Here is a 27105-nt window from a genome sequence, read left to right as displayed (position 1 = left end):
AAGAACATTATTTTGTGTATTTGGTGTAATGAAATGTGTTTATGCGGTATAAGGTTCAAAAAACACATTATTTTCCACATACTGTACATTATTGTTTCTCCTCTATGCCCCGCCTTTCTGAAACGCGTCGATTTTTACAAAGCTCATCGGTCTGAAAAGCGAGGTGTGCTCTGATTGGCCAGCTATCCAGAGCGTTGTGATTGGCCGAATACCTCAAGCGTGTGACGGAAATGTTACGCCCCTTACCATATTGTGATGCCTTGTCTCGGCCGGAGCGACAGAAACATTAAGGGTGTGTTCACACTAGCACTTTTGGTGCGCACCCAGGTTCGATTGATGTCAGAGTTTGGTACGTTTGGATGATGTGAACGCGGTCTTCCGAACTCGGGTGCGCACCCGCGAACCGTACCCGAGTCCGCTTAAAAAGGGTGGTCTGGGGTACGGTTCATTCTAATATCGTCCTCTTTTGGAAGGTCAAACAAAGTAGTTTCGCTTTCACAACGAAACACAGCGCCTTCATGAATAAAAGTTACGCCTTCTTTCTTTGTGTGAACATTTGGGCGGCGTTATGCATATCTTCCCACAGAACGACGTAGGTATGTTGGGGTGTGTTAGAACGAGCCGTTTTAGGTAGGCGTGGTTGACTCTTAACTTTTATAAAGAATATCTCTTTGGATTTGAGACTTTAGTCTTTGCAACTTTACAGATCTTCTTTATGCACCAAGAGCTTGTAACACTCCAAAGAGAAAGGAAAAATTGAAATCGCATCATATGACCCCTTTAACCTGACAGTTATCTTTCTCCGGACCAGGTTAGTTTCCCAGCATAAGTTGCCACAGTGACTGAGCTTGAGCTATGGTAAATTTGCTTTCGGAGACCAAATCAAGTGACAATAAGTCAGACTAACTGAAATAAGCCTGGCTTATTTAGTAAACTTGTTTTATGAGACAGCCCCCAGCTCAAAAAAGTGTAAATGCAATGACAACAACAAACATTTAATGTTAACTTTTACAAACCAACTCCAAATGTTTTCATTAAAGTGGAATATATTAAATATAACCTACAAATCAGTAAATACTAAATATAAATCTTAATGCAAATGTGAACCTTTGTATAATTTGTGTCCTTTTATTCATTTGAGTGCTAGTTATAGTTGTTTTTTGTCCAAGTTTAAATCCATTAACTATCACTCTGATTTACTCGCTTACCAGTGCACTGACTACTGAACTAGGGAGCTGATTGAGACGCACCCAGAGATTTCGTTTTATTTGTTTTCTGTTAATTATTCTCATCTTAAACAGGACAAAGTGTCCAAACACACAGAAAAACTCCTGCTGAAGCAACTGAGATCCTTGTGACACACTATTATAAAGATGGAGTTTATTAAAGAGGAGAGTGGAGACATGAAGAGTGAAGAAGCATTCAGAGTCAAACATGAAGATACTGAGGAACAAACAGGTTGGTTTTCATTTTCAAAGCTGAACTCAGTCAGTTGATCCTTATTAAGTGTCCAGCTCTACAGAAAAAGTGATATAAAAATAATACAGAAGTAGCCTAAACAATTTTTGGTTGTTATTTTTAATTGACACTTTTTGTTGTCTGTAAGTGATTTTTTTTCTACTTGTCCCATGAAAGTGCTATACTAACATATACATACCTGAATGTAAATAGCAGTAAATGTTCATTACAACAAATAATAAATAAGTAATATGTCAGAATCACCAGCCTACTTATGGCACAGTCACTGCATGCTGTTTATCTTTGTTCTTCATTTAAAGATCTTTAATTTTATTAAAAGTTGATATCAAAGACCTAAGTAGTTCACTAAGGAAAACATCTGTTGTGCCTGTCACAACTTCACCATTTTTTCAGAAAATTCTGAGTATCTGCCGATACCGATATCGATCCGATACCAGCGCAGTTGTTATTTTTAAATCAATGTAGAATTTCTATACTTCTGTGTTGACCTGATCATCACTCTTTTGTGTGTTAAACACAATCTACTAAATATAGACAATTTTTATGAAAAATAACAAATGAAAAAAATATATATATCATAATATATGACAAAAATTATAAACTAGGTTAGTGGATAATTCAGGAGTTAATCTAGAAAAATCATGGATGCACATTAATTTTATAAAATCTAAACATTTAGTGATATAACATAATTTAGTGGGGAATAAGTAAAATATAATAAGTGTAGGACTAAATCTGGTAAAACATTACACATTGTTCTTTGTATTGTTGTAAAATACATTCATAAAAAACAAATAAATTATATATATATATATATATATATATACACACACACAATACATTCATTTACATAATTCATAAATACATTACATTCACATAATAAAATCTATATTGATGAAAAATGGACAAAATATAAAAAAATTTAAATTATAAAAAATAATAAAAAAAATTCTGCTAGGATATAATGAAATCAGGAAGTAGAATCAATCAAGTACATTTACATTTATATATATATATTAGTATAAAATGAAGACATTTCTTTTAAATGTATAGCACAGTAATGAAAGCAGCAAGATATGATAGATAGGACAGAACAAGAAAGACTATTAATAATCTTTCATTTGCGCAAAAGTCTTATAATACGAACGACTCCAATACAGATCGGCACAAAGCACTTATGCGCATCCCAATCCCGTGCGCAGAATAATGCACTTGAAGCAAAACGGAGTCGCAGCGCTCCGCATTGAGAAGTTCAAAGCACAAAGGAAAGAGATTTGGATGCTTAGTGTATTAAATCTGTGCAATAGTTTGAGCCTTTTCTTTTAACAGTTTTAAATCTCAATTATTGTGAGCTCTTTAAGAAAATGTCATCATCTTGACTGTCATAACCGAACGCAGTTTGAATGCTGAATGGAGCGTAGAGAAGAGTTTACTTAAACTTGAATTAACGACTTAAATATTCATCTAGTATCTAGTATTCATATAGTATCTATCATCATCATCATCTGTACCTCACATTGAATTATGGGACAGCTTCAGAACACTTGAAATATAGTGCACGAAAACTTTATGGTGCTTCATAATGTTTGTGCGCCTTTTGTGGGCTTAACAATAACACAGAATAGTATGCGCACAATATAGGATTTAGATCGGTCTCGTCTGACCGATACCCGATCCGGCAGAAAATGCCAGTATCGGAGCCGATACCGATACTGAGTGTCATATCAATGTATCCCTAATCCAACCCAGTCTCACTGTATTTTGTGACATAGTCACAACATTTTTAACTATTGATTCATGTTCATGGACACGAATTTCCCTTTTTTTCGTGTCACTCAGCACGACTTTCAGTGTAATGTATTTCAATAGGGATTGTCTCGGTGCAGGGTACCCCTTCAGTTTAAATCTTCACATTTGTAAAACTAGAAATTATTTTATATTATTATTTTGGAGCACCTAACACCACTCCTTACCCTAAAACTACCCACTTCTCAACGATATAAAACACAAGCAAATTTAAGTGCAGGCACATGTAAGTATTGCAAAAATTGACCACAAATAGTGTAACAGTATTACAAACATTTTGTGTTGCATTCCAAATCTTCCGAAGCCATGCGATGTCGTTATATGAACAGACTGAGTGAAATTTAAGGTTTTATCGCTGAAATAATCTTGCTCCGTGAACGCACGTAGTCACGTCTCATACAAAAAATACACGACGCAATCTCTCACGAGACACACAAGATCCAATGCCATTTCAGAATCAAAGGTGGCGTAATGACGCAATCAGTCACAAGACACACAAGAACCAATGCCATTTCATGATCAAAACTGACTTAACGCTTGCTTCCTCGGGCGCCAATTTTGAATGTGCACAGTACATCAGAGATGGTGATCGCTTTTGCGTGCGTTCTTCAGACAAATCAATCGTTTTACTAGGGAACATTTGGTATTAATTTTTTTATTTTAAATTTGTTGTCATATCTGCCTGTTATCTTGTGTATATACAAATGGGTATGTTTAGGGGTGGGGTGCTAAAACATGTAAATAAAAAAAATACATGTAAATATTATACGGTGGCTGATTAAAAAGAAATCACAGAACGTGTTGCATGGCAGAAAGAAAAACATGGTGCATAATTCTAACCGCACACTCATATTTTTGATTAGAATACATCATGATCGGAACTCCACGGAGCTCCTGCACTACTCTCCCATTGGAAATGAATGACTTCCGGTTTTTCACTTGTCTTTGTCGGAGATAGTGGAAAGGCAGCTTAAAAATGATAAGAAACGGTTCTGGCAGAATGCGTGTAGTGCCGTCGCCTCTCAGGAGCAGTCACTTGTCTGTTGTCTGGCTACCGGTTTCTCTCTGTAGCTTTCCAAGCAAGCTATTTGAGTGAAATAACGTAATTGCTATTTACATCTCAAACCGCATGTAAACACTGCGTTACCAAGGCAACTACTGGCACGTAAAACTCAAGCTCAGTACAAACAAGAGAAGCAAACAGTCAAGCGATTAAATAAGAATTACTGTGTTTACAAAGATACTTGCAAAGACGGGCATTTTGACACATACAAGTGTGTGTATTTAATCGTTCAAGGTCTATCCACAAGTTTCCTATGCCCCATGAGGCCTTGTGTCAAAAGTGGGAGTGTTGGAAAGGCAGCTTAAAAATGATAAGAAACGGTTCTGGCAGAATGCGTGTAGTGCCGTCGCCTCTCAGGAGCAGTCACTTGTCTGTTGTCTGGCTACCGGTTTCTCTCTGTAGCTTTCCAAGCAAGCTATTTGAGTGAAATAACGTAATTGCTATTTACATCTCAAACCGCATGTAAACACTGCGTTACCAAGGCAACTACTGGCACGTAAAACTCAAGCTCAGTACAAACAAGAGAAGCAAACAGTCAAGCGATTTAAATAAGAATTAATGTGTTTACAAAGATACTTGTAAAGACGGGCATTTTGACACATACAAGTGTGTGTATTTAATCGTTCAAGGTCTATCCACAAGTTTCCTATGCCCCATGAGGCCTTGTGTCAAAAGTGGGAGTGTCTTCCGTTTCGAAGTAAACTAGTGGGACGTGACACTCAATAGCCTCATTTTCACCGAGATTCTCCGCATCGCTGTGATTCATTACATATTGTTACCAGCTAACAAACATTAAATACTTATAAAATAATTTTAGCTCAACTCACTTTCAGGCAGCAGCGAGTGTTTATAACTTCTGTTTGAGATCTGATGTAGATTATGATCACCATACAAGGCAGAATTATGCGATGCAAAAGACTATGTATGCATTACCATAGTAAACATGGTAAATACGACCGCCTGAAAAAAAATCAGACAAATTAAGTATTTTTTTATTTACATATTTTATCTGTCAATAAGTCTCCTATTTATACCCGATGTTCATATTTAGCTCCGCATATGTCATTAATCATAATCATAGTTTTTGTTCGGGAGCTACCTCTGTTTTTCTGACTGAAAATATAACAATGTATTGGGACTGGAGAGGGTGCTAAAGCTACTCATGGTCATATTTTTGATAGAAAAATTATAAGAAATTATAATTCTTTCTAAATGTGATGTAGACCTATACTGTCTGTGACTACAAATAAACAGAAACAGACATGACTGAAGTAGCTGTGTGTCTCTTTCTTTTGTGAAATAACGGTAAATAATAAACGGTAAAATCAGTTCTGACACAAACTAATTCATCAATGTAGCACTTATTATTGTAAAACTGGTAAAACATCGATACTTTGGTTTTAAATCTTTAAGTAAACAACAAAAAATGCACACAACTGGCCGCTTTTATCATGTTTGTATTGTGATCTCGCTAGTTCCAGTGATTTATTTCTGATTAGTTTTCTGATAACTTCTCTTTGTTGGTGAAATGATGGGGTTGTGTGACGTTGTTCCGAAGAGGCGTGTAAAGGGCGGGTTTTAGTGAAGCGCTGCGGAGCTTCAGGCCTGACGGTGGAAAAGCAGCGTGATTTTGGACTTGGTGCTACAGGTCTGAGGGTTTTAGTAAAGCACTGGCTCGCACTGGCCCGACAGTGGAAAAGATCAGAAAAACACTTAGCCTCTTCGCTAATTAACACACAAAATACCATTGGTATACTACTGCTGCCGCCTCACCGGAAGTTGTACCCACGTTCTTTTTTACAGTAGCGCCCCCCGGGAACAGGTGGATAAAGCAGCAAAAATAATTCCATTCAATTCTCCCACACTCTATGAGCACCATCTTTACGTGTGAGCTCCTCTCTAACAGCGCTCAGAAACAGTCTGTCTGTCAGACAGTGCATGCATATAGCCAAATGAGTTCTCTTTTGCTGCTGATTGCTTTTCGACGGCTTAAAACCTTGTTTTTGGATTCGCAATGCTAAAAACGCGTGCAAACGATACGTTTTCGTGACTACATAGCACAGCAACATCATGTGAGTGTGTAACTGCGATAGAGACTATAGTCCAAAATTTCAACCGGTTGACAAATTTCTACCAGTTAATCATGTCTTACCGTATGTCGCCATGACACAACAGAAAGTAATTAACATAAAATGCTGTCGTTCATTTTGAAAACTTAACGAAAAGCAAAAATTAAAGGGTTAGTTCACCCAAAAATTAAAATTAGGCTGTTTTACTCACCCCCGAGGCATCCTAGGTGTATATGACTTTCTTCTTTCAGACGAATCCAGTCGGAGTTATATTAAAAATTGTCCTGGCTATTCCAAGCTCTATCATTGCAGTTAGCGGGTGTTGCAGTGCTTCAGTCCAAAAGAAGTGAAATAAAAAGCGTCCATCCATAAAAAAAGTGTCTCACACGGCTCCGGGGGGTGAACAAAGGCCTTCTGTAGCGAATCGATGCGTTTTTGTAAGAAAAATATCCATATTCAAAACGTAATAATCACTTTAATGTAGCTTGCGCTCACTGCTGTACACTGGAAGGAGTTCCGGGCGGATGACGTATGGAGGAAGTGACGAACGCGGAAACACAGCGGAGAGATCAAAACAAAACAACGGTCACTAATTAGAAGTACAAAACGAGGATTTGTAAAGAAGAATGTCAGAGGATTTTGATATAAGCCAAGAGGAGACTGGTTTTCCTTTGCAAAAAGTAAGGAAACTTTGCTTCATTTGCTCCTGTTACCAAACATTGGTTTTCACGAGACTCACCAGCGCATGCACAACGCTGACCTCATACGTCATCCACCTGGAGCTGCTTCCATGTACAACTGTTGATTAATATAACTCCGACTGGATTCGTCTGAAAGAAGAAAGTCAAATACACCTAGGATGCCTCTGAGGTGAGTAAAACACAGCCTAATTTAAATTTTTGGGTGAACTAACCCTTTAAGGTATAAATTTATAAACTTAATATTAGTAGTTCACTATTTTGTTTTAAAAGCCTTTCAAATGTTAAAAATCATGGCTTTCAATTACACTGTAATGTTTACTGGCTATGACTAATGTCTAAAATTGAGGGGGAAATGGATTTAATAGAAAGAGATCAGAGGTACTTGTATCAATGATATTTGCCTTAATTAATAATAGGCTTGGTAATATATTGGTAAAAAAGACACCATTAAACCACGTATTTTAAATACGGTCCGTGTACCTACGTATAATTCGTTTTTTAATTTAATATTGAAATCAGCAAAATTGGAAAAAAAACCCGGCACATTTTCGTTTTTCATTTGTTCAAATAAAACGAAAAATCAAGAATTCTGCTTCATTTTTCGTTTTTACGTTCAGGGACAGAAAACGAGTAAACTACTTGAATATTCGATCTCTACCTGTGGGCGGGAGTGAAACGCCCCTCTCCGCTGATTGGTCAACCAAACATTACAACATAATAATAGTCCTTAAAAAACATAATAAGAGTCCTCCGCTTCTACGGATTCTTGACATGTTTATTATTTTATTGATCTCTTTCTCTTCATCAAACAGCCATATTAACGAATGGCTTGACACAAACCGTACTGAGGCAGAGCCCATGGGACTATTTGTTCCTCAGAGTGCTTGTTTCAGTGATTGACTTTTTTGACATCATGATTTGAAGGTGAACTCGTTTTAGTTATCAAGAACATATCCAAACCCTGAAATAACATTTCGACCAATAAGCCAGTGTCAGCTGTGTCAGAAATTAACTTTCCCATAAAAGGCAACTGATTTTCTTTTTTTTTTTCTTTTTTCTTTTTTTACCTTTTGTATGTAATCTTTAATGTTAAATTGTTACATCAAATAAATTAGAATAATATAACAATAGGCTGTTACCAATTACATCACTATTCAGAGATATAGCCTGCGTCTGAAGACGCTTTTAGATGTATTTACAGTTTAATGCTGATCAGACGGCTGAATGTGTATTTACATAGCAATTACAAATATATAATGAAATGAAATTAATGTTTTATACAACATTTTTAATACAGAAATATGAACAAGATGAAATGATACTTGAATTGCCGCCGTGGCGGTAGCCTATTTCATTGTGTTAATAAAGGAGCTTTTTATTTAATCTATTCGTTCAATTTGCTTCATTCATTCATTTAATAATAAAATGAAGGGGCTGTCTATAATAATTGGTCATTGAATTGTTGCCTATAAAAATGGATCTTTCAAAGACTGATTCATTCAGGAATGATAGCCTACACCAGTTCTGTGACTTTGGTTTAGTTAACGAGACACTGTACATATTCAATCGCGTTTGCTTCCATATTTTTTGATCAGTGCTTTACTCCAAAAGTGCGCACATATTGTAATATATAAAGTGCGCATGTATTCACACGTTTACCTCATATTTCTTTAAATATAATAGAATCATAATTTCTTAGTGACTCGCAGAAAGACGATTCTCTGCTGATCCATCAGTCAATATTGCGTGATCATAATTCCCACATTACGGTGACTCATAATGCATTTATGCGTCAGTTTATTTTCAATGTCTTCATTAGGCCACAATAGAGTGAGTTTTGAGTAAAAACATTGTGTATTAATGTCATACTGTCACTGAATTGTTTTTTTTTTTTATCCCCACCGGGAAAAATATAATTCAGCAGGGACAGGAATACATTGACCAGAAGAATTAATTAAATTTATTATAAATTAATTGACCAAAGTAAATTAATATTTATGAGATAAACTAATATTTCATGGGCAGGTTGCCGAATTTATACCTACACAAAAGAAAGCTCTATCTAGGCTATGCCTCGGTACGGTTTGTGTCAAGCCAATCGTTAATCTGGCTGTTTGATGAAGAGAAAGAGATCAAATGAAGTAGAAATAATAAACATGTTAAGAATCCGTAGAAGCGGAGGACTCTTATCATGTTTTTTAAGGACTATTATTATGTTGTAATGTTTGGTTGACCAATCAGCAGAGAGGGGCGTTTCACTCCCGCCCACAGGTAGAGATCGAAAATTCAAGTTGTTTATTCATTTTCTGTCCCTGAACGTAAAAACAAAAAATGAAGGCGAATTCTTGATTTTTCGTTTTGTTTGAACAAATGAAAAACGAAAAATGTGCCGGTTTTTTTTCCAATTTTTCAGATTTCAATATTAAATAAAAAAATGAAATTATACATAGGTACACGGACCAAATACATAATCTTTATGTTGTTTCTACATTAATTTGGAGATTCAATGTGAAATTAAGACAATATAAATATATTAATATGCAATGTAATATAAAATGTGCAATTCATTTGTTAATTTTTAAATCGATTGACAGCACTAGTCTAAATGTTGTGATGCTTGTTGCATTGTGCCATTAAACTGGTTTTAACATGTTTTTTTTTTTTTTTTTCACCTCAGACCTGATGGCACTGAAAGAGGATAGTGAAGAACTGAACGAAACCGAAGAGAAAGATCAGTGTGAGGAACATCATGAGTTCATAACTGAAGAAAAATTGATTAGTTGCTCACAGAATGAAAATACTTCTTCACCAAAAAAAGCTCAAAAAACACAAACTACAAACCTTAATTCCAATATGAGGATTCATACTGGAGAGAGCTCTTTCGCCTGCCAACAGGGTGGACAAATTTTCAGTCAAAAAGAAAGCCTTAAAGTCCACATTAAAATTCACATGGGAAACAAGCCATTCATATGCTCTCAGTGTGGAAAGAGTTTTACAGAGAAAAAAAACCTTAATTCCCACATGAGAACTCACACTGGAGAGAGACCTTACACCTGCAAACTGTGTGGGAAGAGTTTCACACGTAACGGAAACCTTAAGACTCACATGAGAATTCACACTGGAGAGAATCCATTTGTATGTGAACATTGTGGAAAGAGTTTTACGCAGAAAAAACAACTTTATGCCCACATTAGAATTCACACTGGAGAGAAGCCATTCACCTGCCCTCAGTGTGGTAGGAGTTTCACACGTAAAGAAAAACTTAAGACTCACTTCAGGACTCACACTGGAGAGAAACCATACACATGTGATCAGTGTGGAAACAGTTTCAGATATAAAGAAAACCTTAATAATCACATGAGGATTCACTCAAGAGAGGACAGTTTTAAATGTCATCAATGCGAAAGTAGTTTCATAGAGAGGGAACATCTTAAGGGCCATGTTAAAATTCACATCGGAGAAAAGCCTTTCATGTGCCACCTCTGTGGAAAGAGTTGTTCAAGAGAAGGTCACCTCAAGACTCATCTGAGAGTTCACACTGGAGAGAAACCGTTCACCTGCCCTCAGTGTGGAAAGAGTTTCAGGTTTAAAGGAAACCTAAAGGCTCACATTAGAAGTCACACCGGAGAGAAGCCGTTCACATGTCATCAGTGTGAAATTAGTTTCTCATATAGCACAGAGCTGAAACATCATTTGAAAACTCATTCCGGAAAAAAATTGCAATTTTCCACAGTGTGAAAACAGGTTTAGAAAAAACAAATGTGAGACTTTGTTTGTGTCCTTTATTAAAGAGTATGATAAGAAAAATGCTGTGTGAAAACAATGCTTTGTTCACAACGCAGCTGAATGCGGGCTACATCCAGAGGCGATCCTAGACTTCAGGGGGCCCTACGCAAAACTGTGTCGGCGGGGCGGGGGGGATGGGGGGGCTCGGGCTCTGTACGCTTTCAACACGTTTTTTTTTTTGTCTGAGTAAGACACTGTATGACATTCACGTTACATGATTTGACTGATTTTTACGTAGAAAGGGCGGCAGCGCACCGCATTAAAAGAAATGACAAGTTTTCAAATTCAAAAGCGAAACTAAAATTAAATCATCTTTGAGAGCAAGGGGACCCCTGGTGTTTCGGGGGCCCTACGCAGCTTGCGTACTTTGCGTATAGGGTGGATCGGCTCTGACTACATCTGATTGTCACCTTCATTACTACTTCTTTTATGTCTTTTATTTTCATATTTCTTCTCTCTATGGGGTTAGGGATTCAGGACCCCTTCCATCAGGACCACCCCCCCCAACCCCCCATATTGATGAAAATAATCATGATGATGATTTTTTTTCATAATCGAGCAGCCCTAGTGGGCCACACCGTGGAGAAACACCAAATTGCAATCTCCAAATTGGATAAAGCTACCCTTTCAAGCCCCCCACCAATATGAAGATCAATTTGTTAAACGCAAAAATTTCCATTCCATAAATGTCCAGCTAACATGTGACCCAAGCAGCAAAATAACGAATGTTATCGCTGATTGGCATAGAAATTGCATAGAAAAAGACTTATATATTTCCATTAGAATAAAATTCCTTAACCTAAGCATAGGAGCCTGATAAAAATGTTCATTTTAGATGAAAATTTCAGACGGCACTTAGAGGCTTTTGCATCTGAACTATTCATGTGTATATATATATATATATATATATATATATTACTGAGAGAGCATTACTGTATAATGACGGCACTTAGAGGCTTTTGAATCTGAACTATTCATGTGTATATATATATATATATATATATATATATATTACTGAGAGAGCATTACTGTATAATAGTCTAATAACCTAGATCAAATCCGAGAGCTCTCAGACCCTCCATAGATAGCAAGGGTACTACCACGATCAGAAACGTAGCAAGGACATCGGTAAAATAGTCCATGTGACATCAGCGGTTCCACCGTAATTTTACAAAGCTACGAGATTACTTTTTGTGCACAAAGAAAACAACTACTTTTCCTCCTTATCCCGTTTGCAGTGACGCGCCGCCATTGTAGAGAGACCTTGCTATGACCGATGGCCAGTGTTGGGCAAGTTACTCTGAAAATGTAATCAAATGACTGATTACTCCTTTTAAAAGTAATCATGTTACTGTTCTGATTACTTTATTTCAAAAGTAATTAGTTACATTAGTAGTTACGTTACTTTTTTCTCCATAAAATGTAGGAAATCCCAGCATACACGCTCCCGATAAATATTTGTTATTAAAGCATCAACATTCACAGAACACTGTTATTTTTAACTAAAGCAAGCGGCTGCTGCGTGCATGGTTTGGCATGGCAGAATGCCAGCAAAGTGCGCTGCATTTATAATCTCTAAAAGACAAGAAAAGAGTACTGAAAAAATATACTCAAGTAAAAGTACCATTACCGTCCAAAAAATGTAGTGTGAGTAGAGTAAAAGTACTTGTCCAAACAACTACTTGAGTAAGAGTAAAAGAGTAGCCTATTTAAAAGTACTCACGCAGTTGAAGAAAAGATGAACAAACAGGAAGTCAATGGAAGCGCATGCGCGTATGATATTCTGGAAAAAGAATATCATACGCAGATCAGCTGGAAAAAAATCGTTCTGAAAGTGATTCCAACGATATCGTTTCTCTGTGCCTTTGTCGTTATAGCTGGTGTGGACTCTGCTATTCTTTAATATTGAGAACGATTTTCAGAACTATATCATTATTGAGAACAATTTTCAGAACTATATCTTTATAGTTATCGTGCTTGGTGTGAACAGGCCTTTACTCATGAACTTGTATCTGACATTCCGATTTTCAGACATGTTTAAGTGTATGCATTTTGTCTTTTAAATATATATAGTATATTTATATAATTAAAGTTTGTTGTAAATATAGCCTCTACTCGATTGTGGTACCCACCTTTGCTAAATATGTTTCTGATCTGCACAGCTCGATTTACTTCACCTGAATCTCACACATCTCATTGGAGAACCATTTGAGCAGGCAATTCATTCTCCTCAATTTATAATCTGAGGGAAAAGTTGTTCACTATTAAACCAGCGGTTCTTATGGTGCGTTCAAGTCATTACGACTTGTCAACTCGTAAGTACGAACGTCCCAGGAGGACTTGAACGCAGCATTAATCCTGGTCCTCGCTCTGCATATGTTGCATGTCTCTCTTGTTTAACACACCTGATTTAGATAACCAGCTCGTTAGAAAAGAGCTCCATGAATGAACTGTGTTCCGAATGACATGTTCCCTACATAGTGTTCACTGCTCTCTACTTCCTGCACACGGGAAATTGACTGAAGTTTACTTCACTTAAAAACACAGATTTGTGCGACACCACTGTCTGTAGTGTCTTTACAAACAGACAATGAGTAATATCACAGGATCAGAGTCCCGGCAGGAATCAAGGTCCAGACAGGTGACCAGCTCGGGATTAGGCTGATAGCCGCTTCACACTAAGAACAGTCCTCCAGAACAGGCAGAGACAAGACTCCAGGCAAACAGTCTCTCCACTCGGGTTAGAGTAGCTCACACACAGGAACAAGTTGAGCTCAAAATCCATAAGCCGCTGGCCAGAGATCACAGAGATAGCATCAGAAAAAGTAGGTGGGCAAACAGAAAAAAAAAACTAACAACTAACTGGGACAAAAAAAAACGTAAAGTCAAAACGACAAAACACACTGGCAATGAAAAAGCAGAAACGAGAAGTACAAATAGGAACAAACAAAATGAATGAAAAAACGAAAACAAAAAAACACGTGCAGGAAAAGTAACAGATCAAACCTGCGACCTGACAAGAAATTGTGCAATTATGCATGGAATCCAAGCACCCCACCCTAAAAGCAGCACTTTCTTACATGAAGAACCACTTTTTTCATTTGCTGAAATTTTTGATTCAAATATTGAAGATTTGAAGCATGAGCTGTATCAGACCAAAAGAGTTTTGGAAAGGAAAGGAAACAAACCAAATGACTTCTCTCATTGAATTTGTGGTATTTCCTTTAAGAGGGTGTTTCGTGAGCTTTTCAGACTGTGCAAGATTGTAACACCTGTAAGTAGTGCTGCATGTGAACGTAGTTTTTCGGCAAGCTGATCAAAAACCATCTCAGAACAACAATGGGCGATGAGAAACTGAGCCATCTAGGAGTTTTGAGCATTGAATCAAGACGGGCCCAATCATTCAATATGGACGAGTTTATAAGACATTTTAGCAGCAACCATAAAAATCACAGAATTTTACTTTTTTTTTTTTTAAATGAACCAGGTACTACAGAACATATACCTTATGTTATATTGACATATACCTTCGAGTTGCACTCTATTCATAGATTGGATTCTTTTATTATAGTTATTATAGTCAATTTAATACAAATTGTATTTGACTGATCTGATTTAAAGAAGGGAATAAATGCCATTAAATGATAATAAGGTATCTCTGTTTATTGCTGAGTTGAAAGCTTACTGAATTTTAAATGATTCAGATATCTACAATACACAACATAAGATTGGCCCCTCTTGTGCCCCCCAGTTGAAATAATCCTAGAATCGCCCCTGCTGGTAGGGAGTTTGGTGTATTGGAGTGTGCTCAGACTTGAACATATTACGGATAGAAAACAATGTTTCTATTTCATTTTGTTTTATTTTATTTTATTATGTTTTTGTTTATTATTATTAGTTTTTTTTTTTTGTGCTATGGTTCTGTTGAAAAAATTTATCAGTATTAATTGGCTTGTTAACTGTTCGCAACCCCTTGAATAAATGGTTTCTGCACTCAAACATGACTGTTTTGCCTTTTAGACAAAATATTACTCTTTTTTTTCCATCTTTGTTTCCTGTATGTAAATATCGATGCACTATACCCAGGGTTGCCAGGTTTTCACAAGAAAACCCGCCCAATCGCTACTCAAAACTAGCCCAAAACGAGCCCAATGGCGATTCGAGGGGTAAAATACACGTTTTTTGGCGGGGTTCCCAAATCACCGCAAGCTGACGTCGCATGCTGATCAAAACAGTGTAAATGCAACGAGAACTTTTACAAGCTAGTCACAAATGTTTTAGTGTCTAATCGATTAAATGTGATATACAAATCATTAAATGCCGAATACTAACGGATTTTCAATATAAACTGTGTTATTTAATTAATTTGCAGTGCTAGTTTTGAGTGTTGTTGTCGTTTATAATCAGGCCATGAACTCTTACTGACTCGAGTTGTGATAAAATGAATTGTTTTGCAAAATGATTCGAACCGCTGGAATCACCGCAAGCTGACGTCACATGCTGATCAAAACAGTGTAAATGCAACGAGAACTTTTACAAGCTAGTCACAAATGTTTTATGATGTTTTCTCACCCATGTATTTTTTTTTTTTTTACAAAATAATTATTTGTGATCAAACATTAATTGGCAGACCCCCAGTTGAAGACTCTTGTCTTAAAGAAAGTTAATTGTTAGCAATATGGTGAAGCACAATGGTTCTCAACTCTGGCCCTTGAGGTCCCCTTTCTTGGAGAGTTTAGCTCCAGCTTTGATAAAACTCACCTGCCTTTAGGTTTCTAGTAATAAAGAAGACCTTGATTAGCATGCCCAGATGTGTTTGATTTTGGGTCTGAGCTAAACTCTGTAGAAAAGGGGGGATGGAGATTTACTACTGATCACAGAACCGTGCTTCACTGAAAGATACGCATGACAATCGCAGCTTCTGTCGAATCCCGATCGCGATTCCATTTCGATTTATTGTGCAGCCCTAGTTTTTAAGGGCCAGAGATGAGAACTTCAGAAACTTCCGGCTGGTGTATTGGGGCAAGTTGGAGCTAAACTCTGTAAGACACCGGCCCTCCAGAGCAGGTTTGCACACCCCTGGTATAGGGTCTAGTATACATGTTGGTTTTCATGCATTATATCTAAATGTTTTGACGTCTTATCTTGTGCCATTAAACTGAGGTTTTTTTCCATTTGTTTTTTCGCATTAGACCTAATGGCACTTAAAGAGGAGAAAGAAGTACTCAATGAAACTGAAAAAGAAGATCAATATGAGAATCTTCAAAAGACCGGAACTAGAAGTTTCGCTCAGCAGGGAACCCCTAAAGATCAAACTGGGGAGAGTTTCTCTCATAAAGTAAGTCTTGAGAGGCACATAAAGATTCACACGGGAGAAAAGCCTTTCATATGCCTTCAGTGTGGAAAATGTTTCACTCTAAAAGAAAACTTCAAAAGGCATGTGAGGTCTCACACTGAAGAGAAGCCTTACGCATGCCAACAGTGTGGTGTGAGTTTTGCTCAACATGGACACCTTGAAATCCACATGAAATTTCATACTGGGGAGAGCCCTTTTACTTGCCAACATTGTGGAAAATGTTTCGCTTGTAAATCCATTCTTGAGAGTCACTTAAGAATTCACACTGGAGAAAAGCGTTTTGCATGCCCTCAGTGTGGAAAATGTTTCAATCAACGAGGAAACCTTAAAGCCCACATTAGAATACACACTAGAACGAGTACCTTCATCTGCCAACAGTGTGGAAAGAGTTTCACTCATATAGGAAGTCTTAACGGGCACGTGAGAACTCACACTGGAGAAAAACCTTTCACATGCCAACAGTGTGGAGACAGTTTTGCTCACAATGGAAACCTTAAACTCCACATGAGAATCCACACTGGAGAAAAGCCTTGCCGTGTGTAATAAGTTAAACTCAAATCCTTAACAGGCACATGGGAATTCACACTGGAGAGAGCTCAGTTACCTGCGTACAGTGTAGAATTGTTTCAACATTTGAAATGTTTCAGCACTTCTACATTTAAAACTCCAGCATACAGAATGTTAGAATGTTATTGAGCTGAACTGACTTAAACTAAATAATGACAATATTGGCTTTTTTGAGTGGCTTTACAACATAATCTAAATTGTCTTCATACTGTAGAGTTTCCATGATTCATTCAGTTATTTTATTGTTTATCTCTGTGAAGCTGCTTTGATGCAATCCATATTGTGTAAAGTTTTATAGAATAAAGGTGGCTTGACATAAGAGTTCACACTGGAGTGAATTATTTCACCAACCCTCAAGATCGTGATTTACGCATTTCTTTTCATTCTTCTCTTATGGGTAAAAAGAAGTTGAAAATACCTTAGCAGTCCACCCATGCTGCTGGGAGTTGCATTTAGATGAATATGTAAATATTTTCTTCATGTTCTCTTTTCACTAACTATAAATAAATGCGTGCATCAATCGGAGTGCAAACAGTAAAAGATCTTGAGGCAGGCGCGACGCGCTCTCTATTATGGATTAAAAGAAAGGAATAAAATGTATGTTAAAGGAACACTCCACTATTTTTGAAAATAGGCTCATTTTCCAACTCCCCTAGAGTTAAACGGTTGAGTTTTACCGTTTTCGAATCCATTCAGCCGATCTCCGGGTCTGGCGGTAGCACTGACCCGATGCTAACGGTCTAATCTGATTCAATGATCTATGCTAAGCTACAGCTAAAAGTGCTACCGCCAGACCCGGAGATCGGCTGAATGGATTCGAAAACGGTAAAACTCAACCGTTTAACTCTAGGGGAGTTGGAAAATGAGCCTATTTTCAAAAATAGTGGAGTGTTCCTTTAATAAGTGTAGAATTGCATTTTCTGTTCGTTCACACAGGCACCTAGTTCACATAGTCCCACCCCTGACAATGATTGACAGCTTTCCATGTAGACATAGGAAATTTCAAATTTGAAAATTGATTCCATTTGAGTTTTGGCAGATTACTTGCGTGGCACAGAGAAAGTGAAAAAGCAAATGTGGTAATTAATATTGCTATTTAAATATGACAGGCTCATAACTCGTAAGACATGGGAAATACTGTTGCAAATCGATTTAGCTTTTTCATTTGAAATTTGGCAGTCACTGTGTGCAAAAAACGCAAATGGTAATGCAAAATTTGCAATTGCATTTGGATTATGTCACTATTTATGCGTCTACATATGGAAAACGCAATTGAAAATACAATTTGCAATTCTTTTTGAAAATTAGCTGGAATATCGTTCCATACCAAAGAATTCAGGCCGTCATAAAAGCCAGAGGAGTAACAAAGTGTTTTGGTGGATGATTCCATATTTTTTTCCTCAACGTTGAATGATATAATTTTTATGAAATTAAAATTATTACTACTTGATATGGAAAACAAATTTTCATTAATTAAAAGAGTTTAATAATATTTGTTTGAGGTATGTTTAACATAACCAGAATGTTGAATTATTAAACAAAAATTGTTTTGTGTGATATCCGTGATTCGTTTATTTGTTATGGAGTAAAAAAAATTGTGTAAACAACATCTAAGTGTGGCGATTCCATAATTTTTGCCAGGGATTGTAATTGTTAAATAACCATTTAACAAGTGATATAATAATGTATCATTACTGCTTAGCTAAAAATTGGAAAATTCAGCATTTAAAGCATGCCATACGGTAGGGCTGGGTGATAGAGTCAGAAAAATCATATGTCTGTAATTTTGGGCTGAATGGCGATATATATACGGTATGTCTCTGTATTATTATTTTTATTTTTATTCCAATTTTCTATTTAAAAAATCACATCCTGCCCATTAATGTCCTACAAACAATGTTCATATTGAAGGCTATGAAAACATAGTGAATGTAACCATGTCATCTATGCCAGAGATCTTCGACCCTGCTCTTGGAGAGCTACCATCCTGCAGACTTCAGTTCCAACCAGACTTTCAACTTCCAGCTTTCAACACACCTGTCTGTCATTATCAAGCAACCCTGAATGCTTTTATTAGCGGATTGAGCTGTATTTGTTTGGGGTTTGAGCTGAAATCTGCAGGATGTTAGCTCTCCAGGAGCAGGGTTGAAAACCCTTGGTCTATGCTATATAATATGTGCCAAAAAGGGGGTCAAAGCTGTAAGGATGGTTTCCATACAGTGGTTCAGGCTGTAGGATTGGCGAATGACTAAAAAAACGTTATCAGCACGATGGTATAAAACTGTACATTTCTTGTCTATTACCACCCACTGCCACTTATACCAACGATGAAAATAAGCACAGGTATAATAGCTAAATGTGTGGGAGAGCGTTGCTATTGTGTGACTATATTGTATTGCGATAGGTAGCACTTCAGTGTTAATGTTGAATCAAGACTAGTTAGCATATAATTTGTAATTGAAATGAACAGTATTTTGTTATGGTTATGCCTGAAATGGTTACAAAACAGAAAAGAAATGATACGTTTAAATGTACCCAGCATGTATGTGAAATGCTACTTGAGAGATAGAAAGAAAGCGAGGGAGATGGGGAGAGATATCGGAGCCCCAGAAAAGCCAGCTAAGAAAAGAAGACACAGCAATTGTTACAATCGTCTTTTATCCATTCCATCCCAAATTTGAGACATTCAAACTGACCAATCAGCAGATTATAGCGTCACCCTCTGTATTAAAGGTGTGACAATTGGTAGACCCCCCCCCAATAGCCGTGTTTTCACTGTCGGGGCAAAACTGAACGTGCTAGTGTGTGCCAGGGCCAGTCGTGTTACCACTGTCACTTCCAGGGCTTGATTGTGCCTCGTCTGGGCTTCCACAGGGCCAATGGCCGGGGATTTTCAGCATACCGAATATCTTGGGCCAAAGCGGGGCTTGAGGACTGGTCATGAACAAAGGTTAAGTTTCAATTTCAATGGCAAAACTCACTTTCAGACACCAGCGAGTGTCTTAATGAACTTACAATTGCGACCCGATGGGAATTCTGATCACCGTATGAAGCAGAAATGTATTATACGCAATGCAAAAGGCTACATATGCTAACAATCGCTATAATAAAAACGTTATGATTATGAAAATATCAGAGACCACTTTAAGTACACAGAAGACAAATCATATATGATTGTAGTCATGTATTTATTTGGTTTGATATTTGTTCCGTCTCCTCCATGTGTCTTTGTTGATACCGGACTTTTGCATCCACATATTTCATAAATTTCATATACTCCATGTAACTCATGATTCATATACTCCATGTAACCCATGATTTTCTGTCTGTGAGCTCCCTCTGTTGCTTTGGCTGAAAGGATAACAGTACAACGAGACAGCACTCAAACCTCCTCAGATTACATGCATCGTGGAAAATTAATATAAATGCTCATTCTTTCTAAAGAAATTAGACGGAAACGAGGGTTTATCATTATTTTTCTGCTGTTATATTTGTACGCATTTGGACTTAAAAGCCCCAATGGAGACGAAGTACGAATGTATACGAGTTCTCTTTTTATGTGAAATAATGATAAATATAAGTTTGATTTAGCATGCTGACAAAAAATGAATAAATTACTATTCATCGTAAATCATTGGTATATAAAATATTGATGCTGAATCTAGGTGTGCTGTGATTGGCCAGCTATCCAGTGCGTTGTGATTGGCCGAATTCCTCAAGCGTGTGACGGAAATGTTACGCCCCTTAACATACTGTGATGCCGTCTCCCAACAGGACGAGACTCAGTCCAGCTGCTCTGCTCGTGCGCATCCCATCATCGGTTCTCTTTTAGCAGTTCAGTCAATGTACTTTTAGGAGTAACTGAATAACTTGGGATATTGGTTTATTTCGTGTCAGAGGGAGTGTCAGGCAAGTTTATAAACCGAATAACTTAAGTAATTTGTGGATTAGGGCGGCGTTATGCAAGTCTTCCCACATCGTGACGTAGACATGTGGAAGCGTGTTAGAATGAACCATTTTAGGAGGGTGTGGTTGACTCTTAACTTTTATAAAGAATATCTCTTTGGATTTGAGACTTTAGTCTTTGCAACTTTACAGATCTTCTTTATGCACCAAGAGCTTGTAACACTCCAAAGAGAAAGGAAAAATTGAAATTGCATCATATGACCCCTTTAAGTCTTTATGTAAGAACCAAACGTCTGTTTCTGTTAAGTTCATTTTACGCAAGAGGCATGTTAAAAGCATGTTTTACAGTAGCGCTGGTCTGACTGTGGAAACGCGGCCTGATTTTGGGCTTGCGGCTTGAGGTGTGAGGCTATTGGCCCCACTCAGCTTGTTGTTAGCCCTGGCTCGCACTGGCCCGACAGTGGAAAAGCCTGGCCTACAGGCCTTGATCACTATCAGCACTTCTGTGCCTTCAGGAATTCCAAGTGGCCCTTTTGTTAATGGAGATTTTGAAGGTTTAGGACAGGAAAGCAGAAGTCTTTGATCATTTTTAACCCTACAAGTAAGGTCCACGCAATTGGCCCTACGAAGCTATCCAATGGTGGCTGAAGGTTTCCTGCATATTCAGTCTTTTCGGTGCGCAAAGTAAGTTAAGATCCGTAAAGTCTCAAACCCAAAGAGATATTCTTTCTAAAAGTTAAGACTCATCCACGCCTTCCTAAAATGCCTCATTTAAACACGCACTCGTTTGTTAACATGCACGCCGAAAAAAATATGCACTGCTTACGCTTACAGTGTGAAACTAGCCTAACACTATTTAATAGGCTTCACCATGCTTGCCTTTCTTTAAATAGTGGTTCTGTTTAGCCCCCTAGGTTATGATAGTACAATTTATCTAACCCCTGATAGTTATATAACTACATACAACTTATATAAAGCTGAGACAATAATCAGTTATGCTAGTACTATGAAATAGGTTAATATTTCAATCGTATTTTTATCTAGCCCCCGATAGGTAAAATAACTATGTACAACTTGAATAAATCTCAAACAATAATTAGAGGTTATGCTAGTACTATTTATCTACTGTTAGCTAGTAAAATGTTTTATGACACTTACACAGTCAATTCAAAGGTAATCAATACAAGACATCACATTCTCAAAGATAAATCTAAGACTAAAGGATGCATTCCTGACTTCAGAAAAAGTCATAGTGTATGGACACACTCCACACTACGGGCTCATCTGGCTACAGAAGCACCCTGATCTTCTTGTATCATTTCCTTAAGTACTCAGACCGAGACAAACGTCCTTCAAATGGAGACAGGGAGCATATTCCAGAAAGCGGGATTGTTGACCCCAGAAAAGGGAAACTCAGGGTTTTCGGTTCCAATAAAAGACAAAACTAAACCTCACGGTAAGTTACCAGGTTTTCTTAGGAAAATCCAGAGTTTCTTTCGGTCTCCTCCCCCTTTTTAAAGTGTAAGCGATGTTTACAGGCATTAAAGTTTTCCGTCGTTATGACAGATTTCCGTCAATTGGAAAAAATGAGGGGAAAAGAAGCATGTAGCGCATTGTTGTTTTTCTGCCGGCTCAGCTATTCATTTCAATTATATTCAGTCGTTCCACCGAAATAGCTGGCTCTTAACCATACAATGACTTCTGATTGGTCAGAAGTGCGCGTGTGTGGTGGCGGGAGAGGGGGTGTTAGCCTTGTTAAAAAACACGAGTTTACGTATTAAGCTAGCCTGTCAGTTATGGACGTGCTGATTTTGGAGGAAGGTTCGGATGTGTCACTCATCGATGAGTCCATTAAAAACAAATGGAGATGGGTGGGCTTGGCTTGATGAAACAGGGGAGGATGGCCGGTCAATCCGATCCTGGTGTAAAAAAATGTAACTGCCAGGTGCGTGTATGTGTGTAGTATGCCATAAAAACTTAAGTACGGCAGTAAAGTGCAAAAAAGTGATTCTGCGCCATCAATCAGAAGGCGCACACAAAGCTGCCGTTCGTTCTCTTAAGCATACCTCCTCTCTGCCTGGTGCATCATCCACCACAATCGAGGCACGGGTGTCTATGGCTGACCGTGTATGTGACCACAAAGTGCGTACAGTTAGGAAAAAAAAAAAATGTGATCCCCTGCTGATTTTGTACGTTTGCCCACTGACAAAGAAATTATCAGTCTATAATTTTAGTGGAGAGTACATCTGGTGTTATGGGAAGTGTTCCCGGTTCCAGTTGTCCTAATTACTGCAGCCTAAAAATCCTTCAATGGATTTGAATATTAGAAATGTGTTAGTGTGTTATGTGTAAACCAGGTTAAAGAGATGGGTCTTTAATCTAGATTTAAACTGACAGATTGTGTCTGCCTCCCGAACAATGTTAGGTAGGTTATTCCAGAGTTTGGGCGCTAAATAGGAAAAAGGATCTGCTGCCCGCAGTTGATTTTGATATTCTAGTTATCATCAAATGGCTAGAGTTTTGAGAACGCAGCACTCTGTGAACATTAAAATTTGCAAAAATAAAATACTCCACTGCTCACAAAGAGAAGTATGAACACAGATGACAACAGAGTTGCACTGTCCAAAAACTTTGTGGTATAAATGTACTTGAAGCATATGTTGTCAGAGTGCACCAGAACGCTTCATTTACATGTTAAATTCTCAAACATTTTCTTCTGTGGGGGATGCCCCCAGACCCCCCTACAAGGGTCATATTCCGAACTATGTCACCTTTTTGACATTTTTTGAGTTTGCAGGTATGCGGAGAGCTACGTCTGGAACCAGTGAAAGCAGGGAGAGTCATCATTGCATGTGTCGTCCTGTTTAACATACCAAAAGACTTTGGTGTGCTCATGGATGAACATGCTGACCCTGATGAAGCAGTGCAGCCAAATCAAGATGCGGAGGATGCAACAACGGAGGGACATGCTACACGAGACATGCTTGTGCAAACATTTTTTTTCAATTTCAATTTCAAGCTTTTATTGTCATTGCATCGGAATGCAATGAAATTTCAGAGTTTACACTGAGGTGCTACAATATGGTAACCACATACACATAGACCACAATAACGTAAGGAAAAGAAAGAACTGCACTTTATTGTCTTACCTGCATCAAAGTACAGCAATTATTGCACAGTCCACAAGAATAGGCAGATTCATCACTTCCAGAAATGAGTCCAATCACTGTGGTGTCATCAGCAAATTTTATAATGTGATTGGAGGAGTGTGTGGAGGTGCAGTCATAGGTATAAAGGCAATAGAGTGATGCAGGTAAGACAATAAAGTGCAGTTCTAAGTACAGAAATGATTGCACAGTCCACAAGGATTAACATAAATAAATAGTGCAAAGCATCCCTTAGTTCAGGGACTGAATGGCTCTTGGATAAAAACTATTTGAAAATCTGGCCGTGCGTGTTTTGATTGACCTGTATCGTCTTCCCGAAGGTAGGAGGGAAAACAGATGATGACCGGGGTGAGAGGAGTCCTTAACAATGTTTTTTGCTCTGGATGGGTACTGAGTGTTTGCAATGTCCTGTAGTAAGGGGAGAGGGCAGCCAGTGATATTCTGCGCAGTCTTTATGACCCTCTGTAGAGCTTTTTTGTCAGCTCCTGAACAGCCCCCATACCACACCGTAAGACAGTATATTAAAACACTCTATGGCAGAGCGGTAGAATGCCACCATAGTTTTTGACACAGACGGTTTTTCTTTAGGACTCGCAGGAAGTGCAGATGCTGCTGTGCCTTTTTAACAGCCGCTGTTGTATTTGTGGACCAGGAGAGACTGTCAGATAAATAGATTCCCAGAAATTTAAAACTGCAAACTCTTTCCACATAGTCTCCATTTATAATGATGGGAAGGGGGTCAGCTTTGCACTTCCTGAAGTCCACGATGAGTTCTTCAGTTTTCCTTGTGTTTAGCACCAGGTTGTTTTCAGAGCACCACAACGTCAATTTCCTGACCTCGTCACGATAGGCAGATTCATCACTCCCAGAAAATGAGTCCGATCACTGTGGTGTCATCAGCAAATTTTATAATGTGATTGGAGGAGTGTGTGGAGGTGCAGTCATAGGTATAAAGGCAATAGAGTAGTGGGCTCAGCACACATCCCTGTGGTGAACCGGTGCTGAGAGTTAAAGTGGAGGAATGGTGAAGACCGAGCTTAAAGAATTTATTATGTGAACATGAATGTACTTTGTACATTATGTACATAATTTGTTTGGCCATTGAGGATCACATCACCTGACAGCGGTCCCCCCCACTTTTAAAATGGCTGCTACGCCCCTGGCCATGCTTGATATTAGAATACACACGATCAAGTGTGTTACTTCCTCTGGTGGCACATTTTACATGTTGTGAAAATTTTGGAAGGACAGTCTTTAAACAAGCCTGGTTGAAGTCACCAGCTATGATATGAACTCCATCCGGATAGGCCCTCTGGTATTTACTAATGATACTGTGCAAGTAGGTGAGAGCTGTGCTAATGTTAGCATCAGGTGGAATGTAAACAGCAGTGACAACAACCACTGTTAGCTCTCGCGGCAGATAAAAGGGTCTAAATATGACTGTCATGGTCTCTATATCAGGTGAACAGTGGCTCTCAACGACGCGGCTCTGTGAGCACCAGTCATTTAAAGGCAGGGTATTTGGGGTAGGGGCGTGTTTGTTTTGGTGATTTCAAATATCAACATTGGCTACCAGAAATCACTTACTCTGCCTTTAATACATACATGCAAAGTCCTCCACCTTTGCTCTTACCAGAATCCATGGTACGTTTCCTAAAGTGGGCTGAATATGTTCTCCAATAAACTATATATAAATTTCCAGATTAGATGCTGTATAAATGAATAAGTTAATAATAAAACGAAGTAAATGTATACAGACTTCAAAATATGAAACTACATTTTTATTTATAGATACAAAAACAGACATAGAAACATTTAAAATAAGCAATTCACACTGACCATCTTTAAAAGCAAAAGACATTTAACTAAATGCATTAGCGTCATCTGTGTTATTTTACCTGCTTCCCAAACTGCTTTGAGGAACACCAGCAATACCGACTAGAGTTGGAGAATCCTTCCCTAGTATGTCATGTACCAATTTCGCTGTCTTGGACAGGTCCTGTGGCGGCAGCCCTCCTTTTTTTTATACAACAACATTTGTTAAAACTATATTACACCAAGCGCGCTACTTTTTGACACAATATATCCAGTCACGTATCAATTTAAATGTAACTCATAACTCACCGTTTTTTCCAGATTCTTTTTTATAGTTGTTTATTTCTTTTCTTGAGCTCACAACTACGTTTTCATACTTTTTCACGACTTCTTCTACTGTGCCCTTGACAGCAGGATTTCTTGAATTGATTTTGTCCGTTATCTCCTGCCAGGCTTTCGTCTTGTGTAAATGAGTGACAGATGGGTTATATCGACTTTGCAGGGTGTTTTTCTTTTAGCGTATTCTTCTAAAACAATGGCCTTTTTGTCCTCAGTCCAGTTGGGTTTACGTATTTTGCTTTCTGTAATGTTATTTCTCTCCATAACTCCAACAATATTTTATAGCTGTAGTTGTAAGGTTAGGTTTGTGGTCCGTTATGTTTATAGTGTGAGGTGGAAGAGTAACTATGGCAACCGCAGCTCGCATTACCGTGCGCTGCCAGAAACTACCGTGAAATGCTTACTGTGCGTTCACACCGCCGGCGGCGAGAGCGTCAAAAGATCGCTCTGGCCGCGCTACCCACAACGCTGACCACCGGCGGCGAGAGCGTCAAAATTCGCTCTGGCTGCCCTGTAGACGCTCCACGATCGGTCTTTATTTAAAGGGGCCGCAAACATACCAAACAAGCGTTCTGATCTTGTGCAGACTTACCACAAAAAGGGTATAACCTTATGATATATCTTAAATGTGAAAGTAAAAAAAATATTAATGGAAAGAACTTAACAATATACTTACATGTTTGCTAACGAAATAAACCAATTAAAAGCTATTTGTGTGGCGTGGCTTTTGTGTTCTCATTTCAATATTTTAAATGTATTTAAAAATGTATGTAAAATTTTTTTTGAATATATATTTATTGTATTTAATTAACAATAATTTGTACCATTAATTTGTGTGCAGCCTACATTGAAAACAGTCCTGGTTAAAGTGTAGCCTTAACCCTTTCATGCATGAATGATTAAATCACAAAGTAAGATTTTTTTATATTTATTTTTTAAACCAGCGAAAAATCATGCAAATAACTTTTTTCAATATATTTTATTTTGAGGGAGTTACATATCTGTCTACTGTAGTGGACACCGTGAATAAAAGGTTTAATGTAATTGGTCA

At 37.9% G+C, this 27105-nt stretch overlaps 1 protein-coding gene across 1 annotated transcript; it reads left to right on the top strand.

Annotated features, from left to right (window-relative positions):
- The first annotated feature begins 1426 nt into the window (after positions 1 to 1426).
- On the top strand, positions 1427 to 17173 carry LOC107730199 (gastrula zinc finger protein XlCGF7.1-like). Its single transcript, XM_016540955.1, has 2 exons — positions 1427 to 1458; positions 16097 to 17173. The coding sequence occupies exon 2, from the start codon at positions 16102 to 16104 to the stop codon at positions 16801 to 16803; it is 702 nt and encodes a 233-aa protein (XP_016396441.1). The 5' UTR covers positions 1427 to 1458; positions 16097 to 16101; the 3' UTR covers positions 16804 to 17173.
- The last annotated feature ends 9932 nt before the right edge of the window (positions 17174 to 27105 follow it).

This window comes from Sinocyclocheilus rhinocerous, unplaced genomic scaffold, assembly GCF_001515625.1.
Source record: "Sinocyclocheilus rhinocerous isolate Xijiao unplaced genomic scaffold, SAMN03320098_v1.1 scaffold2233, whole genome shotgun sequence".
Taxonomy (NCBI): domain Eukaryota; kingdom Metazoa; phylum Chordata; class Actinopteri; order Cypriniformes; family Cyprinidae; genus Sinocyclocheilus; species Sinocyclocheilus rhinocerous.
The sequence above is the reverse complement of the archived record's forward strand: the minus strand, read 5'-3'. Positions and strand labels throughout refer to the sequence as shown.

Excerpts from the sequence above, each read along its gene's own strand:
- LOC107730199 (XM_016540955.1), top strand. The coding sequence starts at position 16,102 with ATGGCACTTAAAGAGGAGAAAGAAGTACTCAATGAAACTGAAAAAGAA.